The following is a 24340-nucleotide window of genomic DNA, read 5'->3' as shown; positions in this document are numbered from 1 at the left end:
TAATAACGGGTTCTAAGAAATGGTTTGCATAACAACACCTTTTCTAAGGAAGACGATGAATATGCATAAGATGTACCCATGTATTGTAATGTGCTGTGTGCCTGGCGTGCGCGTGGCAGGAGGAGCGATCCCCCGCGCACCGGTGCGCTGAATGAAGCAAATACGCGCTTCTTGGACTTTGTCTCAGAAGTGTCTCTTGGCCCGGTTTGGGGCGATTCAAAACTGCAATGTAATGCAAGTTTTGAGGGGCTAGAAAGGCTATGTGCAAATACTGTGTTTTAAAAAATTACATAAGCAATTTTAAATGAACTTTCCCATAAGCAGAATTGTTAGTCTGAGTCATCCCAGAATCTTCAGGGGGTCAAAAGCAGAGAGCTACACTGCCTACCCATGTGGAGGTGGTACTGAAGAATTTTTTTCAAGTCTTTTCATAACCTTGCAGGACTTGTAGAAGAAATAAAGAGCTTTATATAAATTCCGGCACAGTAGAATCAAACAGAGATTGAGTATATACATAGCAAGCTTGTTTTAGTTTGTTAATCTGTTATGGTCAGATGAAAACAGCAATTCTGGCTATAAAATTAATATAAATACTATTATAAAATATATTTTCAAGATTATTTTTTCAATTATATATAGAAATGGCTTATAGTAAACTATGAATGTTCGGAGTCATATTCCTTAAAGCAGTACCCTGGATCTAAGAATTTTTATACTTTTATTTCATATTCGTAGTTTAATGACGTAACTGTATCCTCTGATAAGCAAGTTACATATGTAATGTTTCAGTGAAATATGTTTTAAAAATTATAGCAGCCCAAGAAGAACATTCACACTGTTTGAATTAAGGCACCTGGCTCAGGAGCCCCCTGTAAATGGAGTGAGTAAGGTTCCTCTGAAGGTAAACTCAGGGAATCTTGCTTAGAAGCTTATTACTAATAATTATGCAAACAGTTTAAATATGAAGTATATGACAGCTGTGAAACTATGATGGACATATTTTCCTTCAAAATTTTCATTGCAATTTTTTATTTGAAAATAGTCCCTGGTGACTGCTCTTTTTGGAATAAAAGTCATACCTGCAGTTTGCACTTACCTAGATTCACTCTTACTGTTTCAACTATTTATCTTACCCAGGCCCAGTTGTTTACTGTGTCAAATTACGCCTTGAATCGTTGCTCATTTGAGGTTTCCTACATGGTTGTTTATGTGTCAAGGTAAGAAAAAATAATGCAGTCTTATAAAAAAAATACATTATGAAAAACAGTTCTGAGGATTTTCCTTGTTTGCATGGAACTGTGCTCTCTGCTTTCACTCTGGCAATCTAGTGTACCCTAGTGCAAATGAATCACAGATGGTTTAGCTTTTGGAAAGGCTTTGTGAAACTTTTGCCAAATTAATAGTATTCCTAAGGCAGAAATATCTTGCTCTCCCTGACTTTCAGATTTCACTGTTGTTGTCTTAAAATTTGTTTTGTTATACTAGAAAAAAACACGTCTTTGCATTGTAGGAAGTACTACCAGCAGCATAATTGGTTTGATGAACACAGACATACAGATGGCAATAAGAGTAAAAAATACAGTAAAAAATACTACAGTCCTTTCTGCACTTCTTTTTGAACACTAAGAAAAAAACTTACACCTCAAGATCTGGTTTTATCTTGGATGTGTGTTACTGAAGAAATAAAGGTCCATACATAACTAAAATTATCTTGAAGAAAGTAATGACCCTGATGGAATGCAGTAGCTGCCACAGCTGTATTTCAGTGTACATTGGACAATAAAATGATACATCATGGGAAGATTTACATCTCTTATGCTTTCTTGTGGAATTCTTCCTCTGCCCCTTGGAGAGATTTAGCTTGTCTTTTAAATATAGTATCAAGCCAGAGAATTGATTTATTTACAGCTCTATGATTTTTCTCAATACACCAGAAAGAAGTTCAATAACAAGAAAGAGGTTTAGTAACAGTTGCAAATGCCTGAGGTTTGTCTAACCATCTTTAATTTGGATATCCAATATTGAGGGCCTTTTCCAAAGTATATATGGCTTAACAGCAAGAATCACTTTAGACTGAGTCTTCATTCTGTAAAACACCAGAACAACCTAAATAATAGTAGAGGAATGTGAACTGTTTTCTTCAAATGGGATATGCAGGTATATCTGAGATAAAGATATATTTCACATATAATGCAAGCCTCCATTCTAACACAGTCCCTTTGTGAACAAGGTGAAGTTATTTGGTCTCTCTCCTCTTTGATTTTCTATTTAGAAATGTGAACAACATTGCTATCCTACCTCCTGGGATATTATGAGAGCACAATCAGTAACTACTTTTGGGGTGCTCCAGTATTAGGGATATAGAGTCAGGTACAATTCTAGCTCAGATAAGTCATATTAATATGTAAATACCAAGTGCTTGCAGTATATTTCCAGGATGTGATCCTCCCAATTTACAGCAAGACATGATTGTTTCAGTTAGTAATAAGAAGATAGCAAGTTTAGATCATTATGTTGTATGTTGCTGATAACAGCCCAAAATTGTAACAGAAATTAATGAAGAAAACAAGACGCATGTGTTTTCAGGTGAAATATTAAAAGTAACAAAAAAACTCTCTGAGTTGAGAAATGCAAGCGGATGGAAAAACTATTATGTAAATACATGATTCAGAGTTTTCCTAAGAAAACAATTTGACCTGAAAAATCTAAAACCAGAATTCAGCCACAACACAGATGCATGCCAAAAGCCTGATGCTTACTCCTTGTTGGAGTGTTCTTTAAAATTGCTCAAAGATACTATTTAGATGTTTGTGAGATCCCCAGTCCAGCTGACTTAGTCATTTGACTTAAGTTACAGTGCCATCTACTGTAGTAATAGGCACAGAGAGTCCAGATCTATTCTAAAATTTCCCTCTCCTGAGCTTGTTTTGCAATTCCACTGTAACTGTAGTCAAATCAATCTATGAGTTTACAAGCACTCAAAATCACATCATATATGAATAAAAATGGAAGGACATTCAGAGTTAAAACAGCAAAGTCAGAATACCATTTTAGGAAATCAGACAGACATATAAACTACAATGAAGACTTTTTGAGGGTGTATAAATCTTGCTTCAGAGTTCAGGATAGCCAAACAGAAGGCTTTTTTCTGTACTCTGCTCTATTGAATGTATTTTCTGCTAATCTTAAGTACCTCCCTCCCAAAAGAGATGCCACAGAATTGAATTTTGTGCCCATCTGTCAGAGCATGGATGCAAAGTTGTTGATTTCCATATACAGAAATCCCAAAGTACCAGTACAATGAGCACACATTAAATATCACAGTACATTAACATTGCAATCTGAAAGGCAGAACTGGGCATGGAAACCTTGTCATTTAAATGTAGAGAACTGGAACACCCTGAAAGGACAGATGGTAGTCAGAGATAGTTCCCCTGATTCAAGCAAGGTAAAGACTGATGGAGTAGTCTTCAGAGATTTTTCAGGTATGTTGGTATAATGACTGGGACATAACCAGCTCTTAGGACAGGTGCAGTTGGCAACACAGCTCACAATTTTGCTGCCCATGTTGCTGTAAGTCTGGACAGCCCTGCAGAGTAATCAATGATATGCAATCATCTCATTTTTCTACATGTTTGTTACACCAGAGGTAATTATGTTCCAGAGACTCTCTTATGCAAACGTGTACATATATCATGTACCAGAATGAAGTAAAAGGAGCTACTATTTCTGTATCAGGCTTTAGTTTTCTAGATGCAAAGAAAGAAACCATGACCCTGAAAAGTGAGTAAGCTTCTGTAGTGTATGATTTCTGTTTATATTCCAGACCACATCCACTAACTTACTGAACCTGCAGCCAAATAGTATTTCATATTTTTCTCAACACTTTTGCTTCCAAGTAAAGTCAGGAGAATTCACATCCAAAATGCACCTGGTTGCATTACCAAACATCAAATTTAATGCAAGACTATACTGCTTTGTGTCTTAGACAGATGAGGCTCCCTTCTCTTTGCTCTCTACTTTTTCAGACCAGCCTGCCCTTCCTGCTGATTCCTCAGACCTTTTGGAAGCTGACAGTTGCACTGCAAAGGCTGCAGAGATTTACAACTGGTTAATTCCCTCTTTCCAGTGAACTGCATTGTACATCCTGCTCCTTTTTGCTTGTATTGTGAATGATTCCCCTGTTGGAAGTTTTATTGAGCAATGGAAAACAGACCTTAAAAAACATATGATACTGTAGTTCACTGAGAGGTCATCTCATATAAAGACTGATTCAAGTTGGTTGTGTCTCAGATGGGACTTCCTAAGGATTTCATTCCGTATCAGCTGGTTGAGTTTTAGTAAGCTGGTGTGAAATATGTTACTGCTTGAAGGCACTCCTATTTGAAAGTCCTCTGTTCAACTTATAGCACATATATACCTGAAGAAAAAAGAAAAACAATTTTTCAATGGCTATAGCACCAGAACTTGTGTGAGGAAAAAAACCCAACAAAACTTCAACAAAAAAGACAAGCTAAGGTGCTAAGCATGGCTTCATTTTCACAGTTGTTTGGAACTGGCATAAACCAGAATCACCACTGAAAGAAGTCACCCTGCCCTTACCTTGTGTGTGCAGCCCCCACCACTCCCACCTACTCACACAAAGGATCCTAAAGCCTCATGTCAGTTTTATTCTTTTTACCATTTTGAATCAGATCACTGCTGTGACCCAGTTCACCGTGGTCTACACAAGTTAGGACTTTACTGCTAATTAAGGGAATGCCAAGCACTGCAGAGGGATTTGCAGCTACTTTCTTTACAGCTGGTCACCTCCAGGGAATGTCTCCTTCCTCTCCACAAACCCCCGGCCCTTGGTCTTACACTGTTCACACAGAGTACCATTGTGGCCCCAAGTCATAAATGTTCTTTTGTCTGCTTTTCCTCAGTTCAAAGATTCTGAAAGAATGGGATGACCATGTTGCAGCTTACCAGGAGAGGTTCTTTTATTGCATGAAACAGTGAGCATGTGTTGCACACTGTGATAACATGGGCAGGGAGAGCACTGATGATAGGATCGAGGGACCCAGAATTAACAAAGTCTTACCGGTCCTACCCAGTCGGGGGTATTCAGGGTTAAATTGTATCATGAGCCAGTCAATGCACACAGGGAAGGTGCAGGCAGAAGGAGGAGGGCTGCAGAAGGCCAGTTCCCCTTCCTCCAGTGGCAGTCTCCACTTGAGCGCTTGGAGGACGTCAGCTGCTCTTGGAAGGATGCTGTGAATCTTGTAGCAAAGATGTGTAATAAACGTATCTTAAAGAAAGGGTATGTAATTCAAAGGAGTTTAAAACTGCTGAGTTGGCTTTGGGTGAAAAAAAAGATGTGTGAGCACTGGTGGGCATCAGTTCAGAGAATGAATCACTTAGTTTCAGTAAACCAGGGCTCTGGTTTACTGCTCAGGACAGAGCAACAGAATCTCTATCATGGACTCAATCCTGTCAACTAAAAGTTGTTGCACTTCATCTGTGCAAAATTATATGGTGGTGATACTGAATCTTCACATGTTCAACCTTGGGGCAGAGAATATTATTTGGAGTATGTGGCAGTAGACAGCAACCTTACTGTCTCTGCTAAAAAAAAAATACTGAGTTTATCTTCAGAGCTATTCATTTTTAGTTGCCATAGAAACAGCCATTAGAGCCATTTTATATCTGGCTGACAAACCCCACATTTTCTGATCTCTCTTGCTTTTCTTTCTCCTTTTTTTTTTTTATTCTTTCATGTCTGATTTTTAATTCAATGCAAAATGTCTGACAGAGATATAACTCCTACCTGAAACACAGATACAATTTCTTTTATTTTTGTCTGTGAAATTCTTCATTGCTCCTAATATGCATGTGCTCAGTTCACAATATAATTGAAAATAGAGACAAGGAATAAAGACATATATATATAACAAAATTACAGTTATAGGTACTGTTTTTTTTCCTCTTGCATTAAAGTATCAGATTAATACTAGGATGAAATCTTTCTTCTAATACATTCACAACTGCTCTCCTAGTTTGCTTCTCTTCAGTTATCCCAAATGGATTCCAAGCACAAATCAGGAGTTTATATTTAGTTACTTGCATTTTAAATTAGTCAAAATACATTTTTTTATTATTGTTTTCATTGATTGAGGTGTTATTATACTGTTTCTGAAATTTCCTAGTTCGTACTTTTTCTTTAGTAATGATATCTTGTGACCTCACACCTGCAGGAAGAGAAAATCAATGTTTTTTAAAATGTCTATTCACTTTGAGCAACTCAAGTACATAAAGATGCTAAATTTCACCAGTGTTTACTGACTACTGCTGATACTGCAATGACTGGCATTTTAGACGTCCGATTCTGACAAATTCAAGAGGTGCTTTTAGAAATTTGAGCTCAAATGTCTCCTTTTGATTACAATAAATATCATGGTACTCTTACCTAACTTACAGACAGAGAGTTAATGAATATATCATAGCATTTGTAAATGATATAATAAATTCAGATTTAAAGTGCTGGAAAAGTGCTAAATATTTATGAGTGTTTTGTGCATTTTCTGTAATTCAAAATGAATTTGGGCTAATTCAGAATGAGGCCTTCTATGCCAGAAGTTAATTATTGCATATGTAAATTTTTTTTTCCTAAGATACCCTTTAAATTCCTAAAGAAATAATCTTGTTGAGAATAAGGAATATTTTTCTACCACTAAGCTGTTAACAGCAAAAGGGTGTTCTATTTAGACCCATGAAAACAATGCTGAAGCAGTCCTTGAGAGTGGCCTTGAAACCCATAACTTGGCTGTATGACATACAAGTATTCTGACAGTAAGCCTGGTGGTATCAGCTCAACCATGCACATGGCTTTCATCAGTTCATATTCTGCTTATTTGCTTCCCTTTGCAGTGCTTAAATCTAAACCTCTGTCCTGTAACAAGTGTAATCAGTGCACACATAATTGTTTTATGGTGTGGGCAGCAGTTGATGGCTCCTCCTCTGGGGTGAGTCCCTGAATTGCAGGGCAGGAAGAAGCTGCCATGGGGCTTACAATGGTTATTTATTCTGCGGTATCCTCAAGACCAAACCCCCTAGCTATCTGTGCAGCCTCATGTCCCTGGTACTCTTAGGGATTGTTGGAAGCAAAACCTGAACCTTCGTTCCTCTCTGCTGTCTCTGCAGCCAGGATGGCCCCTGTGAAAGCTGCAGATGAGAGTGATCCCCATTCCCTATAGCACTTCTGCAAAGGTGCCTGGCACAGCCCATCCCGCTGCACCTGCCTGCTGTACCCCAGCACAGCCACTCCTGAAACTGTCAGTGGTACAAATGGGACAGCCTCTCCTCAAAATCTTGGTGATACAAATGAGACACTCAGCTTTTCTGGTGCAACTCCAGCAGTGGGACAGGGGTTGGGAGTTGCTATACCATCCCTGTAGCAGGAGTGATGAGCTCACAGAGGGCACAGGCAGGGGCATGTCCCCTCTGACCCTTGCTAAGTGCTCACGTGAACATCGCTCAGCAGAGCTGCAGAGACGTGGATGAGGGCCAGAGTGAGAAGGTTGGCATGCTCTTTGAATAGGATACATTGCTTTCCAGTGCCAGACTAACTCTGCTTATTTATAACACAGTCATGATAGATACTTCCCCTCCTGAAATCTGGAAGTGTTCAAGTTTAAAAAAAAAAAAACAAACCTGAATACTACAGAGCAGGCTTCTCTTCTCTGAAACTGTATCTCTAAATAGCTGAGCTTGGAAAAGAGGAAGCCTGGAGAACAGAGTTGTGCCAGCCTGTGCTCAATGCGCTAAGGCATGCACAATGCATGAGTGAGCAGTGAAGACTTTATCCAAGTTCAGAGTGACTCCTGGTATCAGAAGTAAACAGAAACTATGTAACAAAGTTATCCCTGAGCTGAAATTCTTTGAAATATTAAAGAACATCTTAAAGTGATCTTCATAGTGCTATTCCTTAATTTGTATATGTATATAGCCCATTCAGAGAAAGAAAGACCTTTTTAATGCAGTTAACAAGTTTGGGAGGTTTCAGTCAATTTAGAAGAGGAGTTGAACAGCAGAAAGTTATTGCAAAAAATAGATTAGTGATGATCTTCAGGAAAAAAATGAAATTTTGGAGACAGGTTTTTAAACAAGGGAAAGGGAAGCTATCAAAAAATAGGATATTATATAAAGCTGGAAATTCAATTTCATACTTTTTCTGAAGGTAACTGAGCCCTCTGACTAGCAGTTTATATGAAAGTGGATTCAAAGGGGGTGATGGAATTTAGTACCACCTTTTGTACTATAGTTGCCTTCTCTAATACACTTTTCTGCCTTGAGGGTTAGAATATGCATTCCATTTGCAAATCATATCCTGATTAGCCATAATTTTCAACCTGAGAATGAACAGTTGAACCAAGAGAATCAGCAGACTGACAGGCAGTTATATGGGGGGGAAAAAGATGGAACACAGTGCTCACATGTACAAGCTCAAAACAATTGAATACCTATAAAAAGACAGCTCTGAGCAAGCAATGAATAGTGCCAACTATTTTCCTACAATAGGTATGACAGTAGGAGTTCTTGTAGATGCCCTTTGGATGCAGTTTTATATTACACTTAATCCACTCTAACTCTGAGCCACAACCAAAAGATGAGGTAATATTCCCTCTTTCCCAGCACAGGCTGTTGCTACCTTTGTTGGGAACACAAATGTCTCTTTTCATGTCAGCCTGCAGTTACACAAGAGTTAACAAAACCTGAAATTTTGGCCTCTGAAAGCAATTATGCAGATTTGTGCCTATTTGTCATCTCATTTTGAATATAACATTTTTTCTCACTTCTTGTCTGTGGAATTTTATAAACTAAGGCATTTCAGTGGAAAAGACAATTTCTTACAGATTAGGGTGTACAGACTTGACCATTTGGATTATTTTACTGTGTGAAAAACAGTAAAAGGGCCTGCAGAGTGGCTGGAAGAGGATTTGGAGAGATCAAAGCCTTCAGGACTACAAATAAACAAAACATATTCAATGCAGTTGGACTGACATAGCTAGGACATAAGTTTATATAACAAAACACACACTGCAGTTCTCAACTAAGCTGATGCCTCTTCTGATTTTGAGTATTATCCTGATTAACACAGCACATTTTCATATCTTATCTTTTCACTTTGTTGTCTATAACATTACTGCCTGAACAGTTTATACTGATATTGAAATAAAAGTCCCTTTGAAAGTTCCTGCACCATTCTCAGTCTTGATCCCTCAGGCAAATTCTACATACATTTATTTTTAAAAATATAAATATATATGTTTGCCATGTTGATATTAGCAGAAATAGGTTAATGTTTGAAAATACTATTATATTGAAACTGGTTGTGCCACTCTTAACTAAAGTAATATATTTAAATGTATTTTGAGGTAATCACATACAATACAAAGGGGAGGGAAAAGAGCTCTTCTCCCCTTTGTCTTGCAGCAGGAACATCCTAGTAGAAAATGGTCTGAAATGCTTTGAAGATGAAGATATGGAGAATTCTGTTGGCTAACAAGGTATGTGTTGGCTAACAGTGTATGTGTTGGCTAACAAGGTTCTCAGAGAACCAGCTGCTGCTTTTGTGTTCAAAATGAGGATTATACCTGAATTTGCATCATTAACAGCACAAGAGACCAAAGGAACAATATACAAATAAAGAGGTTTTTGTGTATCCATGAGAAACAGGGACTTGTAGGCTACCTTCTTATGCAGAACTGCTACAGTCCCTTTCCCCCCCTTCTTTTGGTATCAAGGGAGCTCCAGCTGTTGTCTTCAAATGACGGAACATCCGATGGTGTGAAATAAGAACTGATGGAAGGCACCAGTTCGCCTGCTGCCATTTGTTCCCGTGGTGGGCTATAGGTTTCAAAGGTGTGCATTTTATGAGCAGTGGCTCTTGCTGCCCCAACAAAACTTATGAGGACACTTCTCCAAGACGATGTTGTACTGCCAAGAATTCTTTCTCTCATGATCACACTGCTGTTTCAACCCCTGCTTCACCTTAGCCTTCTGAATTTTATTGGGTGAAGGAAGGCAACATTTTGTCTAAATAATTTTAATGTCTACAATAAATAAAGCATTAACAGTTTCACTGGAGTGGATCAACTCTGAAGTTGCTTCACTGAGACACAGTAATTCACAAAGAAGCTATTGATGACCACAAGGAAGAGGAAGATATATTTAGTAAGTCTACCCATGAAAAGAACGAAAATACAACAGAAAATAAATAGAACAGCTTGCTTAATATTTAGTCTCCTAAATTCTGCCTACAGAATTTGCTTAGTAATATGCATACAAGAATAAAAATTATCATAACCTATTCTGTAAATGACTGTGGACAATAAATCTAGCAAGTCAAACTGTTTAGAAAGGTTCCAAAGTGGAAAAGCCCCCTGAGCATGAAACACAGCATAGGGGAGTCCAGGGTCTTCACTGATCATCCTTCACTATCGTAAAGAGGAAAGCAGAGACTGATGTCTTTTCCCGCCTCTTCAAAGGCCCCGGATGGGGTCCTTCAAAGGCTAGTGGTAATCCCTGCGGTGGTTTCTGAGGTGATGATGCTGACTTTTTCATTCATACTTCATTTCCTTGCCCTTTTAAACTATCTATGGATAATACTCAGACGCATGTAAAACATTGAACAACACACGACCTACTGCCTGCTGTGATTTTTTATCTGATCATTGGGATAGCAAGGCTTAGGTTTTCTTGATTTCAGTAACTTTATTTAGCATGGCCAGAAGTGGTAACTGTCACAGTGCTTCATTTTGTTCTCTAGAAGACTAGTTACTAAATCACCATTAAGCAAGTATGTAAACCCAATTAGATCTTAATACTTTAACAGTACCTGTGTGAACTGTGAGAAATCCAGAAGAGTGAATCCTCCTTCCAAACCAATCACTCATTTAATTCACCAGCAACTTGTGCATTCATAGATGTGAACATGTACTTTTAACCTTTGATCAAACATAGTATTGCAAATCATAATTGCAACCAACACTAAAAGTTCAATTAAGATGTCTTGTTTGTTTATTCCTAACTACCACCTCTAAAATGTTTTTTTCAGGTGATGCTCTGAACTTTACCAAAGAGTTCACAACCTGCTAGTTTCTCTAACCAGGAAACTCCAATAAAAACCCCTTAAATACAGTATTTCTATCTTCCAGAATTAACAGCAGGAATGACACAATATCTGCAGCTGATAAATTGATCATGTCACAAGTTTGGTAAGAACCCCAGGAACAACCCAACCACCTCCATACCTGAAATATATCTAGACTGTCAGCAGGTGTGGTCCACAACATATCCCTCGTTTTGGATCTCTGATTTTTTAGCTATTTTCTGGTCTATTCATATTTCTTTTCCATGGGCACTTCAGTGTGGGATTGCAAGACAGACAGGGATGATCTGCACACAAGTCCAGGACCCAATATGAAGTCAGGACACTTTGGATGCTGATCCACACACTGTGAAGTACTCCCAGTCATGAAACAAGAAATTTGAGTCAAGCTAATAATAACAACATTTTTATTCATTGCAGTGATGTTTTTACATTATTTTAATTCAGTCTAAGAAGCACAAGCTTCTTAGTGTCAGCTTGTGATAAAGTAAAAAAAGCAGGTTTATTTTTGGATGTGGAACATAATGCACAAAGCAGAACATAATCTATTACGTAGAGCATTATGTGCACTGCGCTTTATGTACCAGGAGATGTTGTTTTCTAAAATCACCTGGAGCTTAAACATTGATCTGGGTAACAGAACATTGATTCAAAGTTAATTTGAAGCTGTCGCGCAATCCTAACAGTTCTGAATGCACAAAAAACCAACCGAACAAAAAACCTAACACCGAAAAAAAGAACAACACTTGATTTGACGCTAATTATCTTCACTTTGTGATGTTAAAAAGAGAGCTCTGCAGCAGCACAGTAGAGAGCCCTGGCTAAATGCAGTCCGGCGTGTGCCTGTTTTGTGTCCTTTCCGCACGTCTTACTGCGCTCCTGAGCCAAGCGCGCGCCCGTGCTTTAACACGTAGCACGGCGCTCATTTTTCAGCCGATAATTACGGTCCTTGGCTACTGAGCACCCAGCGCGCTTTGACTGCTGGAAGCTCCCTTCCTCGGAGCGAGGCAGTGCGGAACACGAGCCCGCACCCCGCAGAGCCGACATGGACCTCACTGCCTCGCGCACAACAGCCCGGCCGAGCAGGGCCGGCCCGGGCCGGGCCCCGGCGTGAGGCGGTCCCCGCGGGCGGGGAGCGCCCGGGGCGGGGCAGGAGGAGCGGCCCGGCCCCCACCGCCCGCGCCGCCGGCGGAAGCCCCGCCGCGCCGCCGCGGAAGTGACGCCGCGCTCCGCCTCCCCGCTCCTTCCCCCTCCCCCTCCCGGCGGCGGCTCGGGAGCCGGGCGCGGCTGGCGGCGGCCCCGGGCGGGACCATGGCGGACGGTGTGGACCACATCGACATCTACGCCGATGTGGGCGAGGAGTTCAACCAGGTATGCGCGGCCCGCGGGCGCGGCCTTTCCGCTCTGCTCCGCTCCCCTTCCTCGCCCGCCTTCGCAGCCGCGCCGCCTGCAGGGCCCTCAGCGCGGCGGCCGCGCCGCCGCCATTGTTCGGGCGCTCCCGCCGCCGCCGCCGAGCGCGGGGCTGCGCGGGCCCGGGGCGGGCGCGGCTGGGCGGAGAGCGCGCCTGGCGCTGAGAGGGGGCTGCTGGCGGGGCACTGGATGCGCCAGGGGCGAGCGCCTTCCTTCCCTCCCTCGCTTTTTCGCTTCTTCCCAACCTTCCTCCCTTTCTGACTTTCCTGCTCAGGGGCCGCTCCAGAGGGCTCTCCCGCGCCGGCTCGGCGGACGGGACCCTCCCGGATGCGGCGGGGAGAGCGGCCCCTTCCCGCCGGCTGCGGAGGGGAAGCGCTGCCATTGTTCGCAGATGAATCAAAAAGCCGCCGAGCGGTGGCTGTTTCTCGGCCGCGCTTTGCGGGGGAGGTGGAACTAGTGCGGCTTTATTTTGCAGCACTGGAGAAAGTATCCTGCTTTTTATATTTTCTTTTTTTTTTTTGTTTGTTTTCCTTATTCGTTATTATCTTCCATTTTAAAATGTTGCGCAAGCCTTTTTTAGAGGACGAGTTCCTATTTTGTTGAGGAAATGTGGATGAAATAAACAACTTTTCTGGATTATAAGTAGTCCAGTTTTCTAGTACCTTTTTTTTTTTTTTTTTTGCCTCTCATTTTTACCAAATAGCCGTGTGCCAACTTTCCTAGCGAAACACGATGTTTGTATCGGTTTTGCATGCCATCTGTCCTGTTAGCGAGTCCTGCACTTCTCCAGGTTGAGTTGCCCCAGATTGCTTTGTTCCTGCCCTAGAGCATAAATAACCGGGAACAACTGCACTTTCACGCACTTACAGGGCCCAGCTGTATGCCAGCTTGCCCTACAGAGAACTGGGAAGTAGGCAATGGTTTTGGAATTCACAGGCAATCTGTAATTTTCTCAGCAACTTGTAACTTTCTCAGAAGACTTAATTTCTTCTGATCTCGATTAATACAGTAATTCTAAGTATTAGTAATCTCATAAAGGTATACTATGAAAGAAGGCCATACTAAGGGGAGATGAGGAGTGATTTGCTCTTATTTTGTCTGCATGTGAAGGTTTGTCCCTTACAGTTGAAGACCTATCATAGGAATTTAAACAGGTGGACAAACACCATTTAGCAGAAGAGTACATTTTTTGAGATTCTGTGATAACTTGAGTTTGGTTTAATAAATTCTAGATAAAACTGCTAACAAATAAAGTTTTTCAGGGAAAAAACCCTCACTTGAATCTGGTAGTGTTTGTGTAAATTCATGTGTGCAGAAGCCCTCAGAGTAGAATAGTTGTGTGCTGTAAGTATAGTGAAGAGAGGTAGTGCCAGAACAAAACTAATGGGGTGATCTGTTTCACTCACACGGTCCTGGTCTACTCATATTGTCATTACTGTTGATATTCTCTGTGGCCATGGTGGTGCAAATGAAGAGAGTCTTGTGATAATTTAGTTTAGCTTATTCCACCAGGCAGGGAACCTTTTTGCTTTTTTCACAGTATTCACCCCAGTTGCTTCCCTGCTGGGTTTGCATTTCTGCAGCCTGTTGCTTCAGTTCATAAATCTTGCAAAATATAGGGCAGAAAGTGAGAAGAGGCTAGTGCCCTTTTTTCCATCGGCTTGACTTTAAGGGTTTTGTTTCTTTTAGGGGGTTTTCTTCTATGTTTTTGTCTGTTTCACACACACCCCTAAAAAAGTGCTGTTTTTTCTTGTCCAGATTCCATTTTTGTGACTTTGTATTTACAGTAATATTGTTGAACTGAGCAGGTCTTGAGACAATGTAAAAGTTTTACTGTGAGAGATTGATGCCTCTGCACTGTCCCATTTCCTTCTGTCGTATATGAAAGAAGGCGAGTTGTCGTATTAGTTACTACCTCTTAATTCTGACATCATTGAGAAAGGTTGTCTAGAAACTTTTATTCATGAATTATTGTTCCTGATTTGAAGCTGACAGTTTAAATGGATATGGTGGAACATAGTTGTGGATGTGTGAAGATGACAGTTAAGAAGATGCTTAGGGAGAAAGCGAATTGTATTATTAATTTGTTTGTTTAGAGGGCATTTTACGGAACACCATATTTATAAAAAAGTTGTCTTTATCTAGTGAGTGAACTATTGTTTTTTGATTTTGTTGCTCTACGTTAATTTGAGTTACTAATATTTTTTTGAATTGGACTATAGAAACCCTTTCCACTGGTTTTGGCAGTAACAGGGACTGAAAAATATACTGTTGTGCTTTGCTGTTCTTGTGGATATGTAGTATATAACTGTATTTATGCCCAAGCTTTTGGGACAAAACTTTTGTTTGCATCTGGAGTTAACCTTTCATTTAGGACTTGTGACTGGGTGAACTTCCCTTGGTTGTTTTGTCTTGTTCTGGGCCTCAAGGTGCTCATCTGGGATTTTTTTAATGCCTTTTTTCCAAGAGAAGGCGGGGAGGGATGTTCTGCTTGATTAGCACTAAATGAACCATAGATTATAAAGGTGAAATAAAGACCGCAGAGCCATGGGTTTACAAGCTGGCTAAGATGGATGACAACTCTAAACTGTTTTGGGTAGTATTTAGTGTTGGTTGCAATGAGCTGACTAACTTGATATTAGATCTTTTTAGTAAAAATGCATCTTGCCTATTCTATCTGAAGCTCATCGTCTGTCAGTGTTGCCTCTTACTCTTTTATTAACTTATTGTTCATCATAATCATATTTTTTGTCCTTGGGCTCACAGCTTTAGTCAATTTGGCTCTGACCAATTACTTTTTTTTTAATTGTGCTTTTTTTTTTTTTCTCGGAGAACTTGGTTGAGTAATTCTTCATTATTTTCTTCTAAGCTGGCTTCCCCAGCCAGCAGTCTTTTCTATTTATTTAAAGTCTCATTTTGAGATGACAGTCGCATAAATGTAGTACTTCCTGCATGCATTGCTTGTGCCTTCTTAAAAATAGGTATTGCATGGACTATTTTACCTTGAGCATCTCCCTACATTACACATCTTGCTCTTCAAGAGAGGGAGATCTGTGCTGCTCGTGAAAACTGTTACCTGTGTACAAATAGCTGAGGATGGCATTCTCTCGAGGGCAGAAGACCCTCAGTAAGCCTGGAGTGCTTTAGCAAATATTAGGCTGTGGTTTTATACACAAAACCCTAGACTGTTGCTGCATGATACAGAGATAATGAGCTTGTGCAGGACACCAGTTTGGGTCTGACTTGAGGCTGCCTGCTGCTTCAGCCAGCAAACTGGGTTGCTTTCTTATGGTCATGAAGATTTGACCATGCATTGTCAAGTTCCCTCATGCTCTGAGCAGCTTTGCATTTCCCTTGCTCAGGGGGTTTTTTCCACATGCGCTCGTGCATGTAGTTAAATAGTAAAAACCGTTTATTGTGCACATGTAGTATACAAATATAAATCTTGCTGATCAGGAAGAGGATGCAAAAGAACTTAAGGATATCTTATTTTAATGCTGTGAAAAAGGTGCTTGCTTTGTTTATACTCTTAATAAGTAAACTTGAATAGTTGCATTGTGGATATGTGTAAACATGCCTGTAGTGTTCTATTTTGATATTTAAATGCTAACAAATTAGGAATGAAAGAGTTTTGACTTTGTATTTTGTAACTGGATAATAAAAGTTATTTAGATGGAATAAGCAGTTAAGAGGCTAATTATCTGAAAACTACATTATCTAAGGAATGTGTTAGTTACTGTCTTGACTTCAGCTCTGTAACACAAAGAAAACTTTTTTGTGTGTGATAAATAATAAAAGCTAGCATTTAGTGGCCAGTTAAAGCCAGTTATTAAAAACAGCCTTTATATCATCAAGACAGGTGTCTTATCATGGGAGGGGATGGATACATTGTGGTATAATAAATTTCTACTCAGAAGGGCTGTCCTGGTCATAAAAAACATAAGCTGGCAGACCTGCATGTGTTATAAAATATGTACACAATGCATTATGGCATATGCATTTTGCCAATTCTGCTGAAAGGGGCCCTGGGAAGACATAATTTCTGTATACTGGTAAATACCAAACTCCAGAAAAACTTGATACCTTCTTATCTGGCGCCTCTTCACTTTGTTTTAATGTGAACAGTGATCCTACGTACGTTTAGTTTATATTTTTGACTGCTTGTGAATTTTTAGTTATTCTTTGTGACTCTGTAATTACTCTGTAGTTTTTAGTTACAAGGGATCAGGTCGCTTAAATTTTGGTGCTGTGCCAGTTGTAGAGCCAAGAGCATTTGGGCCTATAGAGTAAACATGAATCCTATGGTCTAACGAACTTGTCCACTGTGCTGGATGTTTCTGCCATAGGCAGTTTGCTGTTTTAGAAGTATCAAAGGCTGTCTTTTTTGTTAATGTTCCAGTTCGTATGTTCAGACAGTTAATCAAAACCAGAAAGGTTTTTGTCTATAACTTGTTATTCTTCAGGACCTACAAATTTTTTTTTTTTATAAGTGAGGATAGTAGCATGTGTTTAGAGTTTTTGACCACAAATATTGTAACTCGAGTGAACAAAAAGGCAAGGGGGAAGCTGGATAGTTTGTTTTTCTTTCTCTTTTTTTTTTTTCCCAGAAGCAACAGTAAATATTTTTCATGAAACTTTTATTTACCTCACTGATTCTTTTAAAATGTGTTCTTGAAGGTGTAAGTTAGTGTTTAACTCTTAAATTGGACAAGGTTCTGCAGAAAAAGCAAGTCTCACAGACCTTTGGACAGCTTAAAAAAATTTTGCTTAACAACAACAACAAAAGCCATTTCCAAAACAGCGCTTGAAAACTAAGTGAGTGGTCCTCTGCGTCTCTGAGGAGTATGACTGCTAAGTTGCAAAAAAGAAATAACATGTTTAGTTTGTCCGTTCTGGACATGAAGTTCCATATGTTTATGGCTTTCATATTGGAATATTTCACCCATTCCACTTATTAGCACAGAATGTAGAATTTCAGTCCTGATTTTAAGACGAAGTATTTCAGACTGCGGTCTAGTTAAAACATAGACTTTGGAAATGCATTGTTGTCTGATTTGGTTTTAGAGGGGGCCAGAACAGTGGCGCTCACTTTGTTTCTTAGCATGTTTATTTGCAAGATTGTGAATTACAGTAATTGAGCAGAAATAATTTCTATTCATGCTTGATGTTCTTCTTGTAACTAAGGAAGTTGGAAGAGGTCAAAATTGGTTCCTGATAGAGGCAGAGCATTTGTTTAAATAGCTGAGAAGTAACACTTCCTGTACTCTTTTTTCCTTTTCTGCATCTAGGAAGGAAGGGTGTGGTTAGGTAAGTTTCCACAGATCATGTATGAAGGAGAAAGGATTGTTGGATCTTGTGCAACATCCACCAGGACACCTCTCTTCTGTCTACACTTGGGAGTTGCTGGTTCAGGTCATTCTTAATCATCTAAGCACACACCTTGCTGACAGATTGGTAACTGAATGAATTCCATGCTGGCTGCAAAACCAGCACAATGTAAGAAGAAATTTTAGTGAACAGCATCAGGTTTTCTCTTGTGTCTTTATTTAAATTAAGACACTGGTGCTATTGGGCACTTTGCCTGTCCTGCCCCTCTCTCAATTACATGCAGACTCTGCTGCCTCAATAATTCTCTCCCTCCACTGATAGTCACCTGAAAGCCTGTGTGATACAAACGATCTGTTTCAAGGAGTTTCTTGTCACTAGGGGAGTGCAGCAGAGCTGCAGTGGACTGCTGCCTGCTCTGGTATTTTGGCAATGCTGACTTCAGAGAGATAGGTTAGTGTACATACATCTGCTGTAAGATTGGTGATTGTCTGTTTGCATCTGTCTACCAAGACTAAATTCTACTTTCCTGAAGTCATCGTTCATATACACAGGTAACTAGAATTACTGCACATTTAGCAGAGGACTTCCTTAACTGCCTCGTGACATCAACCCTAATCTAGCTGTAAGATGTCGTGTTTAGGCCTGTCTCAGGCAGTTCCATGAACCTGATTTCATTAGCTATGGTGATAGGAGGAATCTAAACTGAGAACTGGACAGACTAGGTGAAATATGAAACCCTTAATTTAATAGTGATAAGCTTACCTTAAGAAGGAGATTTTTGTACTGAAGTTTATTGGGACAGTGCAGCTTACTGAGGATTAAATCTACTTGATTGACAATGCCAAAACTCAGTTTACCTGTTTGTTGGGGTTTTTTAAATTAGCATTATTTGTTTTAGTTACATTTTCCCTGTATGAGCAGTAGTTGTTAGTATTTTCATACAGAGAGTGGATCTTGTGGTCATGACTGTGGATATATTGGGTTTGCAGCAAACATCGTTAACTTTGCAGCCTGTGTTTTGTGGGGTCCAGCTTGGTTCTCTCTAGCTGCCATATCTGGTACCTTGAACTATTCTATCTAGGATGCTTCTGTGAGTTTCTAGATACAAATTCATAGTGGGTGCTGAAATATCTGTGATACCAAAATCTGGTGAGGCAGTTTCTGTTCTGGAGTAGGGTATGAGAGTCCAGTAAACTGGGGGGAATTGGCTTAGAGGGGCAATTGCTGCTTGCGGATGGACTTGGGCATTGGTCAGCACATGGTGAGCAATTGTATTATGTATCAATTGTCTGTCTTGTCCATTATTTCATCTCTTTTTGTTGTCATCTTTTTCATCATCACCATTATTATTTTTATATTTTACTTTATTTCAGTTATTAAACTGTTCTAGTCTCAACCCACAGGTTTTACCTTTTCACCAGTTCTCTTCCCTTGTTCCACAGGGTTTGGGGGGTGGAGTGAGGAAATGCCTGTGTGGTACTTAGTTGCTGGCTGGAGTTAAACCACAATAGCCCTTTTTTTGTCACCCATCGTGGGACTTGACAGGTTGAGAAAACAACAAATCTGACTAGAACATGCTAGAACAAATTTGTTAAAAGCATTCATTATATTAGTTTAATAGTCACTGGACACAATGTTGATTTTATGCTCTCAGTTGTTCTGCTGGTTCTCAGAGCTCCATCATTTAACTCCTTATTTCCACTGTGTGCTCCCTGTTGTGCTGTTTATCCTGTGGGATACTGGTCTAGTGGTACAAGGTTATTGTGTTGTATTTTAACGTAAGCAGTCTGGTGTAGTGGAAGATATTCCTGCCCGCAGCAGGGGGCTTGGAACTAAACCATTCAGTGATCCTATGAACACTGACGTATGATACGACAGAATTGCTGGTTGTGAAAGTAATCTATTACTTGTAGTCAGCCCTGCTGTCATCTTTGTACTTTGTGAGTGATCTGTTGGAAACTATTAATGATTACACCTTTTACCTTTCATCCTCTGAGAGTTAATCTGCAGAGGAGACGTGATCCCACATCTTCCTCTTCTCTACCAGGCTAATGACAATAGCTCTTGAAAATTTTGAATATCCTTGGGATGTTGAAACAAGCATGGCCCTATGGCCAGGATCCACAATTGTGTGCCAGGTCTTGTTTAGGATTAAGCAACTATTTGCAGCTACTCAAACCCCGTGACAGGCACTGTGGCTACTCAAACCTTGGTAGCAGGTGCTGCAGCTGCTCAGAGCCTTGCAGCGGGTGATGCAGCTGAACCAGAGCACCAACCCCTGCCGATATCAGTCACCCCTTTCCACCAGAAGAAATGGACACGAGAGAGCTTGTTTAGTAAAGGAGAACAAAGCAGGGCCATCACAAGAACAGGAGGAAGAGGCAGAACAAGAGGGAACCACTCAGTCCCTATTCCTGAGAGAGCTGTGGGATATGCAAAAAGATTTCAGCCATCAAGCAGGTGAGCATGTGATCACCTGACTGCTCAGATGCTGGGTACCAGGGCTGGTAGCTCAGAATTGGAGGGTCGGGAAACCAAGCAGCTGGGATCACCTTCTAGGGAAGGGGGCATTGACAAGGCAATTGGCAAAGGGCCACAAGTCCTCAGCCTTTGGGAGGCAACTCCTGTGGAGTGTGACGGAAAGACATCCCTTCAAGGAAGATGTTCTGTGTCACCCAGGCAAGTGGGCCACCACAGTGGTATCCAGTACCTTTGCTATGACCCAGACAATGCAGTCACCCGCAGACCCAGAAGAATTCCAGCGCATGTGACCCGTGCAGCAGAAACTTGTCCAGATCATGCCATTGTCATATGCTGAGTTTTCAGGAATGTATGGATCCTGTGGTCTGGCACGTCAGGCCCACAGGAGTGTAAGGCTCTAGTGCACAGGGTACCCCAATGCCATCCAGCTCTGCAGGGGCAGAACCTATTTCTGTTTCTGGAGGGAGAGAGGGGGATCCCAACAGCTGACCGTATTGGAGGTTGAAGTGAGCCTGACTGGGAATGTGTGGCAAAAGCACCCCACTGTGTCTGGCCTGGAGGTTCTGTGCATTCCTGGCATAGACTGTCTCAGGAGAGGGTATGTCAAGGACCCGGAAGGGTACTGGTGGGTGTTCAGTACCACTGCCTTGGAGGCAGAGGAAGTTAAGCAGCTGCCTGCCTTGCCTGGTCTCTCAGAGGACCCTTCTGTTGTGGGCTTGCTGAAGGTCAGAGAACTGTGCTGGTCACTACCATGGTATTACTCCAGCAGCAGCATTGCACCGAGACACCATTATTCCCATTCACAAGCTGATTTATCAACTGGAGAGTCAAGCGGTGATGAGCAGGACCAGACCATACGGCCAGTGTGAAGGTATAACGGAGAGTGGAGACTAACAGTGAGCTATGGTGGCTTGAATGAAGTCATGCTGTGGCTGAGTGCTGCATACTGGACATGCTGGAGTCAAAAGCTGCCAAGTGGTTTGCCACAATTGATATTGCTAATGTGTTTCTATACCTTTGACAGGCCACAATTTGCTTTCCCTTCAAGGAATGTCCAGTAGACCTGGAATCCAGAGCCCCAGGGGTGGAAACATAGCCCAACCAGTTCTGTGGACTGATCCATACTGGATTGGAACAGGGTGAAGCTCTGGAACACCTGCAGTACATTGATAATACCATCATGTGGGGCCCTACAACAGCAAAAATTTTTGAGAAAGGGAAGAAAATAGTCCAAATTATTCCAAAAGCTGATTTTACCATAAAACAATGTAAGGTCAAGGGACCTGCATGAGAGATTGAGTTTTTAGGAGTAAAATGGCAAGATGGATGTTGTCAGATTGCAGTGAATGTGATCAAGAAAATAGCGGCAATGTCTCCACCAACTAGTAAGAAGCAAACACAAGGTTTTTTAGGTGTTGTGGGTTTTTGAAGAATGCAGATTACAGTCTAATTGTAAGCCCTCTCTATGAAATGACCTACAAGAAGAATGATTTCAAGTGAGGCCCTGAGCAGCAACAAGCTTTTGAACAAGTTAAATGGGACATAGTTCGTGCAGCAGCCCCCTGGCCAGTCTGGGCAGGGCAAGATGTAAAAATGTGCTCTATACTGCAGCCAGGGTGAATTGCCCTACCTGGAGTGTCTGGCAGAAAGCACCAGGGGAGACTACAGTCCACCTCCAGTCCTCTCTCTTTGGAAGTGGGGGTACAGAGTATCGAGGCCTCCTATACTCCAGCTGAAAGAGATATTGGAATCTAATCAAGGGGCTTGAGCTGCTTTGGAAGGGATTGGTGCTGAAGCACAGCTCCTCCTGAGACTCCAGCACAGCTCCTTCAGCTCCCCAGCAGCTGCCAGTGCTGGACTGGGTGTTCAAAGGGAGGGTCTTCTCTACACGTCATGCAGCTGGGGCTACATGAAATAAGTAGGTTGCAGTGACCACATAATGAGCTCAAATAGGAAATCCCAGTTGACCAAGAATCTTGGAAGTGATCATGGACTATCTAGAAGACAAAGATTTCAGAATGTCACTAGAGGAGAAGATAACATGTGCTGAAGGGGCCCCATTGTATAATAAACTACCAGAAAATGAGATGCAATACACCTCATTTACTGATGGGTCCTCCTGTACTGTAGGAAAGCATCAGATGGAAGAACATCATGCCCAGTACATAAACTGGTGGGAGTTGGGTGGAAGGGGCTGATCAGTGCTCAGGGACTGGCAGTTTATTTTATTTCAGTTTTTAAACTGTTCTTACCCCACAGGTTTTACCTTTTTCTGTTTTTACTCACCCATCCCATGGAGTGGTTGGGGAGGGAGAAGTCAATGAGCAACTCTGTGGTACTTAGCTGCAATCTGGGGTTGAACTATGACACTTGTGCTTTCTAATGTATGCAATTCTGGGAGTAGGGCTTGTGGATTTTTTGATTCCTGCTTGTATTACAAGGGCAAAAGTATTGCAGTGGAAAACAGTGGCCAGAAGTATTTTTTTCCACATAAGTTTAGAATATAATAGGAGTCATAAGAATTTTACATGTTTTGATGTGGATGAAACTGGAGCTTAGCTTTTCAGCAGGGATGTTGTGTAGGTGGTGGATCAGACTGTCTGTGGAACGTGGCAATTATCACCACTTTTTGCTTCAATGAGTTCTAAGGGTAATACTAATTGTAATCAAGATGTCTTTTTTATTTTAGGAGGCTGAATATGGTGGGCATGATCAGATTGATTTATATGATGATGTAATTTCTCCATCTGCAAATAATGGAGATGCTCCAGAGGATCGCGATTACATGGATTCTCTTCCACCATCTGTTGGGGATGATGTAGGTAAAGGAGCTGCACCAAATGTTGTCTATACGTATACTGGAAAGAGAATTGCCTTGTACATTGGAAATCTCACTTGGGTAAGTATCTTACTGCTGGTTAGTTGTAGACAGGAATTTTAATTATGGACGTAACTATTTTTAAATTTTTTTTGCTTTAAAATGTTTTATATGAAATATTATGAGTATAAAAAATCAGGTGATTTTGTTTTTGTTGTTGGTTCGGTTTTCTTTAATTTTTATTTATGGTTGTGGGGTTTTTTTTTCCTTTTACTTGAAATTTGGTGAGCCTATCTGGAGCTGTTGTGATGTCAAATCAAGAAAATCTTCAGTAAATATAAACTTCAGAGTTTCTGTCATGTTTTAAGTGTTATGAAGGGATATTTGTGCTAGTATGTTCTTAAGGTTTTCAGAGAACCGAATGAAAGAAGAGAACAAGTTTAAACTATTAAGTACTTCATGCCTGTAAATACGTCAAGGTTATTAAACAAACCCAATTTTTAGTAAACTCTTGCTGAAGGTTTTAGTTTAAAAGGAGGTTGAAGGTTCTCTAGGATTTTCTTGAAATTACTTTTCACATTTTTCCAGGGCCTTTTCCGTCGGCAGTGACTCTTTCAGCATAACTGTTTTCAGGTATTTGTCTTGAGGCTTATTTCTCTGTCCAACAAGAACAGGTTTATGATAACTCACTGAAATGCAGTCACCCTTAAGACAATTACCTTTGTTAGAATGAAAGCATTTTAAAATCAATTACAGTTAAGCAAACAGTGCAAGAGCTGGTCAGTAGCTGAATTAAGTGGAAATTTTATCTGTTTACAGGAAACCAAGTTCTTCAGGGCTCACATATGCAAAATTCTGTTTAAAAAGATAAATAAAAAATGAGGTTTTTTCCTTTCTGATATTTTCTTACCAGGATTAAACTTGAAAAAGAATACTTTATGGGTGTTTTTTTCATTAGTTATTACATTATTCCAGGAGCTAATAGGTAAGTAAAGGACCTGACTGTTGGGTTGTCCCATTGTGAAATACATGAATGGAATCAGTAAAATGTGCATGAATTAGGTGAACTAACAGTTGAATTGTAAAATAAAAATGAGTACTCCAAAAGTCAGAATATATTGACATCCTGAATTAAAGTATTCCTGTGGATC

The 24340-nt window shown here is 40.6% G+C and overlaps 1 protein-coding gene across 5 annotated transcripts in view; it reads left to right on the top strand.

Annotated features, from left to right (window-relative positions):
- The first annotated feature begins 12393 nt into the window (after positions 1 to 12393).
- The window catches only part of CPSF6 (cleavage and polyadenylation specific factor 6), a 31531-nt gene continuing 19584 nt past the window's right edge, over positions 12394 to 24340 (top strand). For all 5 annotated transcript variants that reach the window (XM_048300362.1, XM_048300361.1, XM_048300359.1 and 2 more), the window contains exons 1-2: positions 12394 to 12523; positions 23061 to 23270. In XM_048300362.1, coding sequence (XP_048156319.1) covers positions 12464 to 12523; positions 23061 to 23270 — 270 coding nt within the window. In that variant the 5' untranslated portion in view covers positions 12394 to 12463. The remainder of the gene's footprint in view (positions 12524 to 23060; positions 23271 to 24340) is intronic.

Source organism: Corvus hawaiiensis, chromosome 4 (genome assembly GCF_020740725.1).
Source record: "Corvus hawaiiensis isolate bCorHaw1 chromosome 4, bCorHaw1.pri.cur, whole genome shotgun sequence".
In the NCBI taxonomy this organism is placed as follows: Eukaryota; Metazoa; Chordata; class Aves; order Passeriformes; family Corvidae; genus Corvus; species Corvus hawaiiensis.
This window is presented reverse-complemented; position numbering and strand designations above follow the sequence as displayed.